We start from the raw sequence: 15,530 nt of genomic DNA, 5'->3' as shown, positions 1-15,530 counted from the left end.
TCTGCACCAGAACCAGCATGGACAAATGAAACCGCGTGTCCTTGCTGCTGTGATGGGAATACCCTTTCCAGGCGGAGATTCAGAGTCATGCTGGAGCCTGCTGGTCACCACCAGGATTCCTCCTGCTCTTTGCCACTGTCTGGAAACCACAGAGGGGTTCCGGGCACTCTGAGTTTCCAGGAAAGGGTGTTTAGGAGGATGCTTGTCCAGGATTTACAATACCTCATATCCTGACTCAAAGGGCATGCTCATTACAATGCTTCCCCATAGGTGGCCTGAACTCTGCATCAAAACTTCTTGGGGCCAGGTCAACCTCATCAACGGGCAGGTCCCCACATTCAGGCACAGAGGTAGAGCTTAGGGGCACCTACCCTGTCACAGCTGATGGTAGACATGTGATCTATCCCCATCCTGCTGTACTGAGAATCATTCCTCCATTTATACCCCAGATGGGCACCAGGCATGCCTGCCACTCAGGGCACACTTCCTACCATGGTGGGTCCCCCCCACCAAAGCTGTTCCTAGGACAGGCACCTGCTACCCAGTGCTTCTCACTGACGACAGAGGGCGCTCACACCACCTGTCTTCTTCCAGTGGCTTTCCAGGTTCTGCAGATGACCCCAAACAGATGAACATGCCTTCTGTACCAGCGAATGCTGCTGCTCAGCAGGGTATGTGAGAGGTGAGGAAGGACACCATGCTTTGTAGTGGGACTCAGTTTCCTAAAAGCTGGTCCTGGAAGGGCTCAGTCAAGCGGTGAGAGTAAGGAAGAGCCCCTGAGGGGTGGGGGCGAAAAGAGAGATGGGAAAGAAAATGCTGACCAGATGGAGAGCCTGGTGGTGGCCCAGGTGCAGCCTAGACAGCAGAGGGTACGGAGGGACTAGCTGAGCTGGAGCCGGGGATGTCAGAGTCACAGCTACTCCAGCCTCAAGTCATCCTCAGAGGCAGGCTGAGCATTGGTATGGGGAGGGCAAATGAGACATTCCAGGCTTTGCACATTCCCCACCCTCAGTGTTCAGAGACAGGAGGATTTGTGGCCTGGCTACTGTGAACTTGAACTACGGACAGAATGCTCAGGTACCCACAATCTTGTGGCAGTTTGTCAACAGAATGACAGTGGTGGATTGTTACTGGAATCTTCTAGAAAAATCCTTTGAAATGCTAGTTCCAGACATGGAGGGGAAGTTAGCTCTGCCCTTAGCCTTGTGCAGTCAGCAACTCTGTGTGCTGAACAAGCGTACAGCGCAAGAGCGAGAGGCTGGAGACAGAAAGCATGTGGGAGCCTTGGCCCAGACTTCCCTAGGGGTCTCCTCCTCTGGAACAGCTAACCTTGGTGAATGGGGTGCGCATTTGGCCAGAGGCTGAAAAGGCTGCTGCAGAATCCACACAACACATTATAAGCAGGAACTTCAGGGTAATGAGGCTAGTGAGATTGCTTAGTGGTTAAGAGCACTGACTGCCCTTCAGAGGACCTGGGTTCAATTCCCAGCACCCACATGGCAACTCACAACTGTCTGTAACTTCAGTTCCAGGGGATCTGGCATCCTCACACATATATACAGGCAAAATAAGATGCACATAAGATAAAAAATGTTTTTCTTGCCAGGTGTGAGGGCACACATTGGTAATCCTAGTAGTTAGAAAGTAGAACAGTTAGAAGTTCAAAGTTACCCTCAACTGCATAACAAGGCTATGGGACGCCTGGACAATGTGAGACCTGTCCAAAAAAAAAAGTCTCGAGAGATGGTTTTTGGGTAAGAAGACGTGTTGCAGATGCATGAGAACCTGAATTTTGATCCCAACACCTGCAACCCCAGTGTTGTGTGGAGACAGGATTGCTGGGGCTTGCTGGCCATCTCCAGGGTCAGTGAGAGACCATGTCTCAAGGAAACAGTGTGGAATGTAGTACAACTAGGCACCTGACATCCATCTTCCTGTTGCCTTCATATGCATTCAAGGGCACATGCACCCATGCACACATAAGTACATGCAGCACACACAGTACACACATGCACACACAAATACAAATTTAAGTCACATACAAGTATTTTCTCATAGAGACGGAAAATGGTTAAAATGCAATTCAGTTGAGAATTATAATCTATGAAAATACTCAATATCTAAATTAGGAATTTTATTAGCATGACTGGATGCAATAGAATTACAAACCCAGGATAAAAAGTCCTAGAAAATATCCAGGGGGTAAAGAGGGAAAAGAAATACAAAAAGAATTGCTTAAGAAGGAGTGAGGTGGGGATGGGGGGTTGGAGAGATGACTCAGTGGTTAAGAGCACTGGCTGCTCTTGCGGAGGACTCAGGTTCAATACCCAGCACCCACATGGCAGCCTCCCACCTGTCTGTGATTCCAGTTCCAGGGCTTCTGACACCCTCCCACAGATGTACATGCAGGCAAAACACCAATGAACATAAAATAAAAATAAATTATATAAGAAAGAAAGGAGCAGATATAATTAAGATGTCTAATACACATGTGAGTGGACAGAGAGGAAGGGGGAAGAAATATTTGCCTATGTAATGGTGACAAATTTCTCAAACCCATTGAGAGACATCATTTCAGATTTAAGAAGCTCTATTGGGCCTGGATAGTGGAGCAGGGATAAGGGAGAGAGGGAGGGAGGGAGGGAGGGAGGGAGGGAGGGAGGGAGGGAGGGAGAGATGGAGGGAGGGAGGGAGAGATGGATGGATGGATGGATGGAGGGAGGGAGGGAGGGAGGGAGGAGAAAGAAGGCATAGGAAGAGGGGGGGAGGAAAACTCATGTCATGATAGACTCCTCAGACATTAAAAGTACAATCAGAGAACATTAAGAGCAATTTTTATAGCAATACATTTAAAGGTTTATATAAATTGAACACATTCCTTAAGAAATACATTTTTACTCAACTTGACACAAGAAGTAGAAAATATGAAAAGGTTTCTATTTATTAAATAAATTGTATTCATAATTTGAAAATATTCCACAAAGAAAATTGTAGTCCCATTGATCTTCACTAGTGAATTTGTCTAAACACTGGAAGAAGAAATATACTACTACTACTAATAATAATAATAAAAGAAACTCAAAGCAGAAATAGATGGTGATGTGCCCCTGTAATTCCAGCACTTAGGAGGCTATACACTCATGCAGTTCAAGGCCAGCCTGGGCTACAGAACAAGATTCTGCCCACCCCTTCAAAAGCTCATAAGGAGAATAGAAAAAAAAAAAGGAGATGTTTCTAAAAATTGTTTTATAACACCAGCCAAATTTAGATTGCACAACTTGGCAAGAATCCTATAATAAAGTGGGAGGAAATCCTCAATGCAGCAATAAAAAACACCAAACAATGTATCATGGCCAAGTAAGATTTATCCCAAGAATGTCACGTTGAGTTTGCATTTACAAAGCAATGAATGCAATTTCTCCCCTCAATGAGAGAAGGAAAAAGCCCATACCGTCATCTGAGCTTATGCAGAGTAAGCACTAGGTGAGGTTCCACAGCCACTCATGGTAAGTCTCGGGGAGTTTCCTACTCTGCTCAAGGGCTTAACTAACCCCCCTGCAGCTGACAGCATCCTCAGTGATAAAGTGCAGGCCGGTGCCTTTACCCTGAGATTAGGGAGAGGATGGAGTCAGAAATAATCTTCAAAATTATACTTGTGATCTGAACCAGTGCTCTAAGACAGGAATAGACATCAGAGGTATGAGAATGGAAAGGAAGTCTTTATCCATGGTAATATGAATACACGCATGAAATTCATGGGGTTTCTTTGGTAGTGAGGGTTAAACCCAGGGCCTTGCACATACAGGTAAATGTCCTACCATCTAGATATAACTCTGATCTTCTTTCACTCTTTATTTTGAGTCAGATTCTTACTAACTTGTCCAGGCAGGACTTGAAGTCACAACCTTCCTCTCTTGTTTCCCGAGTAGCAGGGATGATATGCCTGTGCCATTAGGCCTGGCTCTGCATTGCAAATCCAAAGCTAATCTACACAGAGACTATCAGAATTACCGAGTGAAGACTGCAAGGTTCAAAATCAGTTAAAAAAACAATGATATTTCTATGCATCAGCAGCAAAAATTAGAAAAGAGATTTTTAAATGTAAAAAAAGCAACGCCAAGTCAAATAACACCAAATATCAAATACAAAGAAACCCAGCAAAAGAAGGCGAGACCTAGAGAGAGCTACAGGAAGCGAGGCTTAGAGAAATCAGAGAAAGACTGCAGGAGAGCAGACTCCAGCTCTTCCTAAAGGCAGAGAGAAACACTTTTCTGTGGAAGCTGATGCACTGACTGATCTAAGTGGTACAGGGAAATTAAGATGATATCATAGGAGATAAAGAGCAGAGCTGGAGAATTTACACTTGGTGAGATGCCAAGACCTGCTTCACGGTGACAGGATTAAGATGCTAAAGACACAGGGTAGAAAAGCAGACAGATTTCCATAGGGTCAAAAACAACCCACGGTGCAAGGACACGTGATGTGAGCTAGAATGAGACTACAGGTAAGGGAGGAAGCAGACGTCCCAGAATTAGTTCCACAATGGTAGACCTTCACAGAGCAAGCAAGAAACCACTTCACACCATTTACAAGAGCAGATATCATGTGGACCACAGAACGAAACAGCATCCTGTCTGGTGACAGCACAGGCATGTTTGCATGAAGGGTTTTTAAAGCAGGACACAAACTGCACATTACAAGAATGGACAACTTGCACCTCCTTGATATCAGGAGTCATGTTCATCCACAGATGCTGCTGGGGTGTCTGGGGCAGCCACATTGAGAAGACTGCTGTGCTAGCCAGAATATAGAGAGAAGTTATGGAAATCAAGCAGGAAAAACATCCTCCAGATTAAAAGAGCCAATGCATGTGAACAGGTGCTTTACAAAAGACAATGTGTCAATGGCACAAGGATGGGGAGGTTGTTCCCTCTGCTGTGACAGAGCTGCAGTGCTGGCTGTGGTCCCAATGCAGAATGAAGGGAGCCCTGCCCCCCAGAGGGCAAGGAGGAAGTGGGTTCACCTACTCTGGTCAACTGAGTGCTCTGAGGTTGGCACTGGCTCTTCCTATGGCCCAGCACTTCCCTTGGCCACACGGATAGCAGGAGAAGCCAGTACGTAGTATGTGAGGCCACCCAAAAGCATGAATGGGATATTTGCAACAGCATGAACTCTTTTTTTTTTTTTTTTTTTTTTTTTTTTTTTGGAGCTGAGGATCGAACCCTGGACCTTGTGCTTGCTAGGCAAGCACTCTACCACTGAGCTAAATCCCCACCCCCCTCAGCATGAACTCCTTTAGAGAAGAATGGATAACACACTGTCAGATTGCCAGGGAACATGCTGGTGTGGTTTCCAGGAAGTTGGGAGAAGCAAGAGCAAATGTGGGAAGGGCATCTCTGGGAAGGGTTTGCAGGTACTAAGTTCCCTTACTTCAATGATGGCTACACTCAGCTGCAAGCTGCAGCCACTGCCCTGTCCTCTGGATTTGTGCCTTTCCTCCATAGCAGTTATCCCTCAGTCTAAGCAAGATGGGTGGAAAAGCAAGTGTGGGTGCCTAGCGTTCAACTCCAGCTATGTCTGGGTGCAGTCTATCTATGCACTGACATTCTCAAAGGCTCTTGATTTGCCTAGGCACATTCCAAATAAGCATCTTCGGTAGACATCTGTGACCAAGACCTCGCCCCTGGGATCTTCCCTCATCTTGCACAGCAGTGGCTGCTGGGATATGTTCCCCAGAAGTTAGACAAATCAGCTGTGAGATTGGCAGCTGGCTGGGGTGGCTTAAATTAAATTTGTGGACTTCTGGCAAAACCTGAAGCATTGCTGGAGAGTGAGTGCTCAGGGACTCGGGAAAGCTACTGTTGCATCTGGTGGCATTGTTTTCAAAAGAACTAGTGACTCTCCCTGCTCCATCCAAGAAGAGGGCCTCTATGCTTTTCTGACCACCTCCCTGAGACACATGTCCTCAGTGAAACAAAATCATGGAAACGTAAGGCCAGGCCCAGCCCTCCACCAGGCACTTGGTGCTTTGGGGATTGGCCTCACATTTATAGCTTTCTTTATAGGGTTTTCATTAGTGCTGTATATTAGCACATCACATTAGCTAATGGCATTAATGGCTGGGCAGAAGGGGCTACTGTAAGCCACTGACTTTTATGAGGGAGAGGAAATTGCTTTTTGTCTGTAATTCCTCTATTTTATAGAGTTTTGAATAACAGTCCAAGGTTGTATTTTATAAAATACACTCTGTGTGCAACTGCTGTGTGCTTGCACAACAGAACCCTCTCAGACTCAATGGCAACCCTGCAATGCTCCAGTGTTCAGCACAGTCCTGCCCTTGGAGTATTATGGGCTGAAGGCTCTGAGGAAGGCAGGACTGTGAGGTGGATAGTCGTCCCCATTTGAGATCACAGTGAGCCTATGCAGAATGTCCCAGAACCTTCAAGCATGAGATTCCCCACCCCTTCCACTTCACTATGACATTACTGAAAGTTTGACCAAGGAAGCCACCAGGGCATGGCTTACCCAGTTGCACGGAGTAGGGTGTGCACAGATGAAACCAAGGGAGCCATACAGGACCCACCTATTACCAGAGAGGGTCTGTCTGTCTTGAACTCCCATGCACGACAGAGGTGGACAGACAGTTCTGACTCTTCACTCCCCATGCTGTAACTTTCTGGGCAAAAGTGAGAAGACTGTTGAACTCAGATAGGAGTCTCAAAGCCCTGGCTGTCCCAAGTCTTGCCCTGCCTTGTCCAGATGTGTCTGGAATGTCTATAGGTGACATCTTGGCCATGCTTCCTTTTCTCCACCAGTCTTTCTCTGAGGCTCCTGAGTTCTACTAGGTCACATTCTAGCCCAAAATTTAGGGTCCTGGGGTCAATACTCTGCTGGCTCTGATGGCAGGTGTGGCTTAGCCTGCCTGCAGGTCAGAATGTAATGATCAGCTGGGTACCTACTATAAGCACTCCATCAAACAGACTTGAATTGTCATCAGACAATGCCACTGGCCGGGGCAGAGACAGAACTTCAAATTATAGCACCTGCTTTGGTGGCTCTAAGATGAACCCAGAACCTTCTCAGTTCCCTTCCCCAGCCCAGAACACCTGGGGATGGATCCACTGTGTTCTGTTCCCAGGGCCTAGACTTCAGCAGGATTCCCAGACTTGTGCCCCCACAGCAGCCCCAGCTGTAGCCCTGTCCACTGATTAATGGGCCATCCCTCTTTGGGGCCACGGCCCCTGTTCAAATACTCTAGCTTAGATGACACATGCAGGGATGACATCAGTCTGGGAAGAGCTCCCAAGGCCCGCTGCTTCCTTCAGCCCTACCATTACTCCTGACCTGGAGTTCGTGGTCTTTATCACACCGCACTGGCCTAAGGCTCCATGCTAGCCAGTGTGCCCAGTGAAGAAATGGCAGCGTCTCGGCCAGACAGTGCAAAGAACATAGACAGTTCAACATTTTCAAATGTGACTGCAGCCAAAGTTTCTCCATGGGGAAGGGCCCTAGAATCCCAAACTTATCTTGCTTTGTGGAGCTCATGATGTCTCCAGATGTGAGTGAGCTGAGCTGGTCTGCTGCCTTAGGGACAAGATTTCTCTGGCCTGCTGGGCCGAGGGAGACCATGGCTCCATCTCTAGGTCAAAGGCCCAGCCAGCATCTGTTCACCCAGACAGACTGGCGCTGAACTGCGACTCAAGGGCCCTTACAGTTCTCTGATCAAGAGCCACTCTCAGCCCTGTCCTCAGCCCGCGGGGTTAACCCGCCTATGGGCGACGTCCCCACCCCCTTTTGCTCTGCCCTGCCTCAGCTTCTGCTCCAGACAGCTTCTGTCTCTGGTATCCTCAGAAATACCTCAGGCTCTTTGTCCATACTGAGCTCTCACCCTCTCTCCCCAAGCTACAGCACCTGGGCCCCGCCCTTCTAGAGAGACATTTAAAGTACACAGCATCTAGTTTATAAGCCTGACACCCACCTCAGGTGCATCCGAACTGTGGAGTCTGGAGAGTCAGCCCAAATTCACAATTAGGATTCAGAAAACAGGGTATCCTCTTTCAAACTAGGGGCCGAGTGAGATGATACAGGCAGCCCTGAGGTGCCATCAGCAAGAAGCCCCCATTGGCCAGTGTCACAAGAAGAGGTGGCCCTGCACCCAGAGCCTTGGGCCTTGTTTCTGGACCCATAGGGAACACTGGCTTGTTCCAGCACCTCCTGCCTCCTGGGCACAGGATCAAGCCTGTTCTTTGTTTTTCAGTGTCATCAAATTGTACAGTTTATCCATGGCTGGTGTCTGGAAGCAGTGGCTGAAGGTGGATTCAGGAGTAGGGAAGAGGCCAGCTGTACCTCCAATGGCTATGTGTGGGCAGCTGAAGTCAAGGGTCAGAAGAAAACCCCTATCCCTGCATGAAAATATGAAGAGTTTCCAACAGTGACACCTGGTGGGGACAGTGAGTAATGCAGCAGATGGAAAGAAACCAAAGCCCTTCAGTGTTAGACTGGATTGGATGAGAAATAGCACTCTTGGACTGCTGGACATGGTCTCAAGAGGGAAGTACTGACCTTGTTGATAGGATGTGTATATCTCCAAGCATTAAAATGACAGATAGGGTTGGGGATTTAGCTCAGTGGTAGAGCACTTGCCTAGCAAGCGCAAGGCCCTGAGTTCAATCCTCAGCTCAAAAAAAAGGACAGGTAAAGGATATTCTCTAGACTAAATATGGATTCTACAGGGAAAAACCATGAGAGACTTTGAGACGGGCAAAAATATTTCCTGACTGTCCTTTCATTAGAATGCCAGGACCCCTGGGGACTGTGTAGTATTGTTGAGAGGTACACCATGTGTGTGTCTTCAACTTGGATATTTCATGGCTCTGTGGAGACAATGATAATCATGTAGAACACTGCTGGCATTTCCTGTGTATGGTGCACATCTGAGTTGTATAGGATTTTGTTTCCTATTCAATTCTGAGGATAAAACCAAACCCAGGACCTGGAGCATGTGAAGCAAGGACTCCACCACTGAGCTAGATCTTCTGTCCTACTTTTGTGCATTTATTAGGATATTTTACATACAAAGTCACTCCCCCTACAATTAAAGGTTTCATCTTTCCTTTCCTTCCTGAGGTCTTTAGTTTTTCTTTCCCCAACTAAAGTGACTGGAATTCTTTAGAAAGAAAAAAGAAGAAACCACTCTCACCCACTTGTGTAATTTTTGAAAGTTCACTTTAGAGCCCTTAGTATCAGACCCCTTACACATTACACACACACACACACACACACACACACACACACACACACACGTGCATACACACACACGTGCATACACACACACACGCACCATGTATTTCCCCAGTTGGGGTAAGACAGGTGGGGAGAGGCTTTGTGGCAGCACAGACAATGAAGGAGCTGAGTCTTCGATAGTAGACCGTTCTCAGTAAGTAAGAGCTGCTGGTACATCGGTGACTGGGGGAGAGGGAGCCAAAGGATTTACTTCAGAGAGCAAGAATCTTTCACACTTAGAATGATTGAAGTAAACAAGGAAGTTGAGGATGTTCTCTAGAAAATAGAACGGAAAGCCAAGGTTGGCAGAAAAATAATAAATTCAGTGTGAACTCAAAGGCCCAACTTCTGCTGAGCAGAAATGGAGGGGAGATGAGAGGCAAGAAAGGATTTGAACCCTGACAGTGTCTTTACCCGAGCTGGAGGACAGTTAGAAAGAGCATCCACCTGCCTGCTGTAGATGAGCAGGTGCAGTGCCCATGTTATCCATACAGCTCAGTGCCATTTTGGAGATGTCCTACGCTCAAGGAGAAGGCAGGGCTGGTGGGGAACAGGGAAGAAGAAAGGACGGGGTATTTGAGCAATGAAGAAAGGTCCAGAATTGTTGGGTTGTGCTCTGTTTAGCTGGGTATAGAGACAGGAGGAGAGGCGGTGCTTTACGGCTTTACCTCAAAGGTAAACGGTTGAAATTCTATTTTGACAACATTGAGAGGTTCACCATTCTACTGGAAATGCATTAGTGATAGACACTTAGGAGACTAAGCAAACAAAGAAATAACTCAAAGGAATACATACAGATGTGTGAGCTACATGATATAATGGGATGGACCCTGACTCACTGTGTGAGCCACAGGTGTGTAAATCTCAGCAGTGAGAATGGAACTGTATAGCCTTCCCTCATCCAAGACATAGCTGCACCCTGGATGCTCTCTCTGCCCCCTGGATCTTCTCTCGACCTTCCTGTCAGGCTCTGTAACCCAAAAGGTGGAGGGCTGGGGAATGTGGCTCAGTAAGTGTTTGCCTAGCATATGTGAGGCCTTTGACTCAATCCCTACTCTGGATGGGGGAGCTGGCTCCTGCAATGGTCCCACCCGTTCCTCCATGCTCGTGTCTGGTCTATGGGTCAGTGGGAGGTGAGTGGTCTGGACACGTGCTCCCTGTTGGGTTGGGAGTTGACAGTAGCTGGCTGAGTCTTGCCCCTGTGCTGAGTGCTGCCCTGCCCTCTGGATCTGGAGCCCTGGGGGCCACACCCAGTGATGACTCATCCTACCTGGGACTATTCTCATCATCCTCCTGCCACTTTCCTCAGGGGCTTCTCAGAGGATGCACATCTGTTTCCTGCTGAGATGTACCCAGGACGCTAGGGTGAAGCAGGGCTAGAAGCAACACTGGGCAGCACTTTGGGAGGGAGGCGCGTGCAGGAGAGAGAAGGAGGCATAGACCGAAGTGGAGAAACAGCTCATACATACTGTGACAGTCTGGGGTAAAGTCTAGGGCCACCAGCTGGAGGAGTCACAGGTATTTGCCTCTAGGGACCCAACCCAGAGTGGAAGGGGATTATGGAACACAATTATTTTCTTACAAGCTTTGTGGAGAAGTAAGGTGGCCTTCCTCTGCTATGGACATTGGGGCACGGTCTCCAAGCAGGACAAAGGAAAGGGCAAATGGAGCAGGCAGAGTGAGCTTTCCCAGAGGCCTGAGGGCAGCTTCCTCACTTCCCCAGATAGACAGGCTAGGGCAGAGTCCCACTATGGGATGTCATATTATGTGGGATCTCAGGCCACATCTTGGGGTTACAAAAGGCAATGACAGCATATGGTTCTGGACAGATAGAGAGGGGGTAGGGGTATTAGAGTAGGGACCATTCTGGAAAGGGGCTGGGCTTCCAGGTTAGGAATAGGGCACCCTGTGTTCATCATGGTAAAGTCATGTCTCCTACATAGTCCCCAAATTCTTCTTTCTAGTGGTGTCCAGAAAATTGCTGCTAGCTCCTGAAATTCCATGAAGTGGTGTAGCTGAAAGCATGTCTCTGAACACCAGAAACCCAGGGAAGTGGAGGAAGGATGACTCCCTGGGTACCCAAACTAGAAAGATGGCTCATCCTATTACGGAGTGCCTCAATGCCTAGGATACTTGGATACTTTTGGTGATTTGAATGAGATGTCCTGCATAAGTCTCTGGTATTTGAATGGTTAATTCCCCAGTTAGTGGCTGTTTGGGAAGGATTAGGAGGTGTGGCCTGGTTGGAGGAGGTGTGTCACTGGAGGCAGGCTTGAAATTTCAAAAGCCTCCCACCATCTCCAGGACACTCTGTCTGTCTCCTGCTTGTGGCTTGAAGTGTAAGCTTCCAGCTGCTGCTCCAGGCCTATCACCGGCTACCTCCACTATGTCACCATGGACTATTATTCCCCTGCAACTGTCAGCTCAAATAAACCCTTTCTTTTATAATTTCTCTTGGTCATGGTGTCTTATGACATCAGTAGAGAAGTAACTAGTACTGTCCTGATGAAGCACAAGATGAGGTAAAGTGTGTGTGCCTCTAAGGTAGAACTCCAATTTTCCCCAAATCCCCGAGAAATAGGAGTCACACCTAACCCATTCCCCATAACTCCTAGATGTTCTCTTCTTGTTGGTAGTGGGCCTGAGAACGTTGGCTGGACCAGTTCTTGCCACAGGATGCCTGGTCTGTGGGCTTCCTAGAATACACAGACACTTCCAGACATTGAGCATACCTGGCCATCTCACAGGGTCAGGCCTAGGACAATGTCTTCCTAGAGGTACACATGGCACAGGAATCTCAAAGCTGCCCCAGGCACCTCACTAGCATGGAGACCTCTCAGTCTCTCCCCTCTTGATCTGTCCAGCAAATCAGAATCCTCCTGCCATCAGTGTGTGAGCCTCACCTGGCTTCTAGCTTAACCTGGGACTCCTCCACTGCCCCTGGGGGGAGGACAGGAATTCTGATTTGAAAATTTCCTATTCTAAGTGGGGATCAGGAAGCACTGCTGTCCATGATGGAGGGGCAGATGGGGTCTTGCCTACCTGTGGGGTACCTGGCTCTGTACTCCTGCACCTGGGAAGTCCTCAGAACTAATAGGGAGGGTGTGAGGTAAGTGAGTGGAGAAAATGGGCTGGTGAGGGACCAGAGCTGTGCCCTGCTGCCCACCTTCCCACCTGCCCACCAGCCACGTACCAGCCTGCGGATCTCACGCTCACACTCCTTCTTGATGCGGACGATTTCTTCTTGGTGCAGATGGTAGACGCTCCTGATCTCGGCGGCCTTGATCTTGTCGGCCTGGATGACCATCGTCAGGGCCTCCTCCACCTGCTTTTTGGCCCCCTTGAGCTCTGAGATCTCTTGCTGCATCTTGACCTTCTCCACCTCAAACCCCTTCTTGGCCTCCTCCTTAGCCTCACACAGGAGCACGGTCTTCACCTTGTCGGGCGCACCATCCCGTAGGGTGTTGAGCAGCGCCTGCAGCCTCTGGTTCTCATTGTCCTTAATCTTGATGACTCTCAGCAGCTCGGCTTCATGCTGCCGCAACAGTGCCTCCCTCACCGCCTGCAGCTCCTTCATCTTCTCCTCGTGCAGCTTGGTCTTGAGCTCGGTGACCAGGACCGCGTGTTTGCGTTGCTCGTGTTCACGCACCTGCTTCAGCTCCTGGCTCTTCTCCCGCTCCACTTTGCTGACCTGGAAGATAGGTGAGAGGTAGGTTGCTGGAGCCCTGAACACCTGCAATGGCACAAACTGGCCTGCATAGTTAAAAGGTTGCTTTCCTGCAAACTTAGGAGTTACCTGACTTCCAAATGTGCTTTTAGCTGGCAATTAAAACAGCAGTCACCCTGCTCAGTGGAGGGAATGGTCAGCAGCATACATGGCCCTGCACTGTACCAGGAAAGGTGGCCATGGACACTCTCTGTCCATGGAAATCTGCTCCGGGTCCTTCTAAAAGGAAGCTGAGCAGGAGAAGAAGGAGAGCTTCTCAATAGACACTGCCCCACAGAAGCAGTGGAGGGGCACTGGCAGGTCTGTGTCTGTGCAGAGCCTTCAAGCCAGTTCCTATTAACACTCTGCAGACGCATAATGAACCTGCTGTACTTACTTACCTTCAATGGCAAATGGGGAAGCCTCTTAGCAGCCAGGCTGTCTCTCTAGATGACACTCATGTCTAGGTTTTGGAAACAATGTGACCATGTGCTTCCTATTCATCCAGATGTTTTGGGGCTCTGATTGGGTGGTCACCTGACCATAGCAAGTACTATATAATAGATATATAATGGGTAATGGCTAAAATTTCCATGTGCCCCATCTGTCCCATAGCTGGAGGACCCAAAAGCTCCCTTGTGATCTACGGAGCTCATCTTCTGTCTTCACCCATGCAGGGCTCCTGTTCTCCCTGATGAGCAGACGAAGCCACAAAGCCCCACAGTGTGGAGTCCACAGTGGTCTGTCCTCCTGGCAGCATTTGACTTTGCATCCCTCCGTGAGACCTACAGGCCCCTCTTGGCTGCTCCCACATCAAGAACTGCCCTAGCTCTGTAGCCTATGCCTCTCTGGCCACTCACTTTAGAGAGGACCCACAGCCCAACCAACCCTTTTCCTTTCCTGTTGCTTCCCAAGGCTCCATGCACTCACATACACAGGTCCCCAAACACTCTTTTTCTCTCTGGTCCTGACTCTCAGGTCTCCAAGGGCCAATTTACTTGGTGACACTGAGGGCTAACACCCCATCACCTGCACCCAGAAGGATCTGAAGCCTGCTTTGTGCCCAAAGGCTATCTTGGCTTTCTAAGGCCGTCCAGGGGATCAGCCAATAGTGACCCAGCAGGCTACGGGTGTCACAGCCCCTTGCATCCCACTGCCAGAGGAAAGAGCAGCCTACTTCTGTTGGAAAAACACCCCTCTCTTAGGCTGCTACTGTTCTGATCAATTTACTGCTCACAGTAGGTGTATATAGTCCTCATACCTGCTCCTGGAAAACAGTGCCTCTACGAATCTCAAAGACACACCTGGGGAGCTGCCTGCTTCCGGCCAGGACCCTAAAACAGTCACTCTATGCTGAATTTGTTCAAACTGGCCTCCTCAGGTCTTGATTGCCTTCAACGCTCTCGTTCCCATAGTGGGCGCCATCAGTTCAGAAAATGACTGATATTTCCCACATAGCCCTTTCCCACAGCAGCCAACTGGGAGTCCATAGTGAGTGAGTCCTTCCTGTGCTGGCATCTATTGAATCCTTGCACGCCACCCCGTCTTCTACTTCTTCTGATATTCCTTGGGGAGAATCTTGCTGGAGCCATCCATTTTCTAGGCTCTCATTTTCCTTACCCACCACCCCTAAACATCAGCCAAGCTGCCCACTCCAGCTCCAAGTATACCTAAGGTCCTCATGCTTGCCCAGCAAGCGTTTCCCTACTGAGCTCTCTCCCCAGCTGTAGCCTACTTAAAAGGCTCCTCCAACTTACACAATCTCTGGACAAAACCTTTAATACAAGGGTCTTTGGGGACAGTTAAGGTCCAAACTGTTCTTGATTTATTTGCTTCTGAGGCCGACCTTCCTCCCTCCCCAACCAGAGGCAACTTTCAGGGTCTTTTTGCTGCTGCTTCCCCATAGGACAGGTGTGTGACACTGACTCACACAGCTGGCACCAGGGCTGGTGGCCCTATTGTCCTCTTATGGCTCAGCATGCCTCTGACTGTCCCTCCCACACACTGGACAGTAGGCAGCCATCCAGCAGTATGGACATCTGCTTTGCCAAACAGACCATTACTGGAAGCTAGATCCAGCAGGCACCTGTACCCCCATTTAATGTGCATTTCCTCCTTTTCCAGTTTCAACTGAACCCCAGAGATAAGAAAAGAAAAAGTTGGGGTTTGTTTGCTTTCAGTTTTTTGAGACAAGGTCTCACATTGTAGCTGAGGTTGGCCCCGAGCTAACACTATGCGGTCCAAGCTAGCCTTGAATTCACAGAAATCTTCCTGCTTCAGCCTACAGATTACAGGCATGAACTACCACATAGTGCTTCTGAATTATTTGAAGAAAGTCCTTTGCTTCTTCCATGGATCCTTTGGATGATTCCACAACATTCTATGTGTTTAAAGGAAGGAAGAATGAATGGCTAAGTGGGGCAGGGATAGTTAATTTCTCCTGAAGGCTAGGCCCTGAGGGTGCATTGAGTCCTGAGTGGGACTTGGTAGGCCAGAACCAACACCAGAATCTATGGCCCAGAGCCTGGCTCTGTTCTCTCAG

At 48.7% G+C, this 15,530-nt stretch overlaps 1 protein-coding gene across 16 annotated transcripts in view; it reads right to left on the bottom strand.

The window, feature by feature from the left end:
* The window catches only part of Jakmip3 (Janus kinase and microtubule interacting protein 3), a 109,528-nt gene that overhangs the window by 29,038 nt on the left and 64,960 nt on the right, over nt 1-15,530 (bottom strand). For all 16 annotated transcript variants that reach the window (XM_036197680.1, XM_036197753.1, XM_036197671.1 and 13 more), the window contains exon 3: nt 12,476-12,973. In XM_036197680.1, the coding sequence (XP_036053573.1) occupies nt 12,476-12,973 (498 nt within the window). The remainder of the gene's footprint in view (nt 1-12,475; nt 12,974-15,530) is intronic.

This window comes from Onychomys torridus, chromosome 1 (assembly GCF_903995425.1).
Source record: "Onychomys torridus chromosome 1, mOncTor1.1, whole genome shotgun sequence".
Classification (NCBI taxonomy): Eukaryota; Metazoa; Chordata; class Mammalia; order Rodentia; family Cricetidae; genus Onychomys; species Onychomys torridus.
This window is presented reverse-complemented; position numbering and strand designations above follow the sequence as displayed.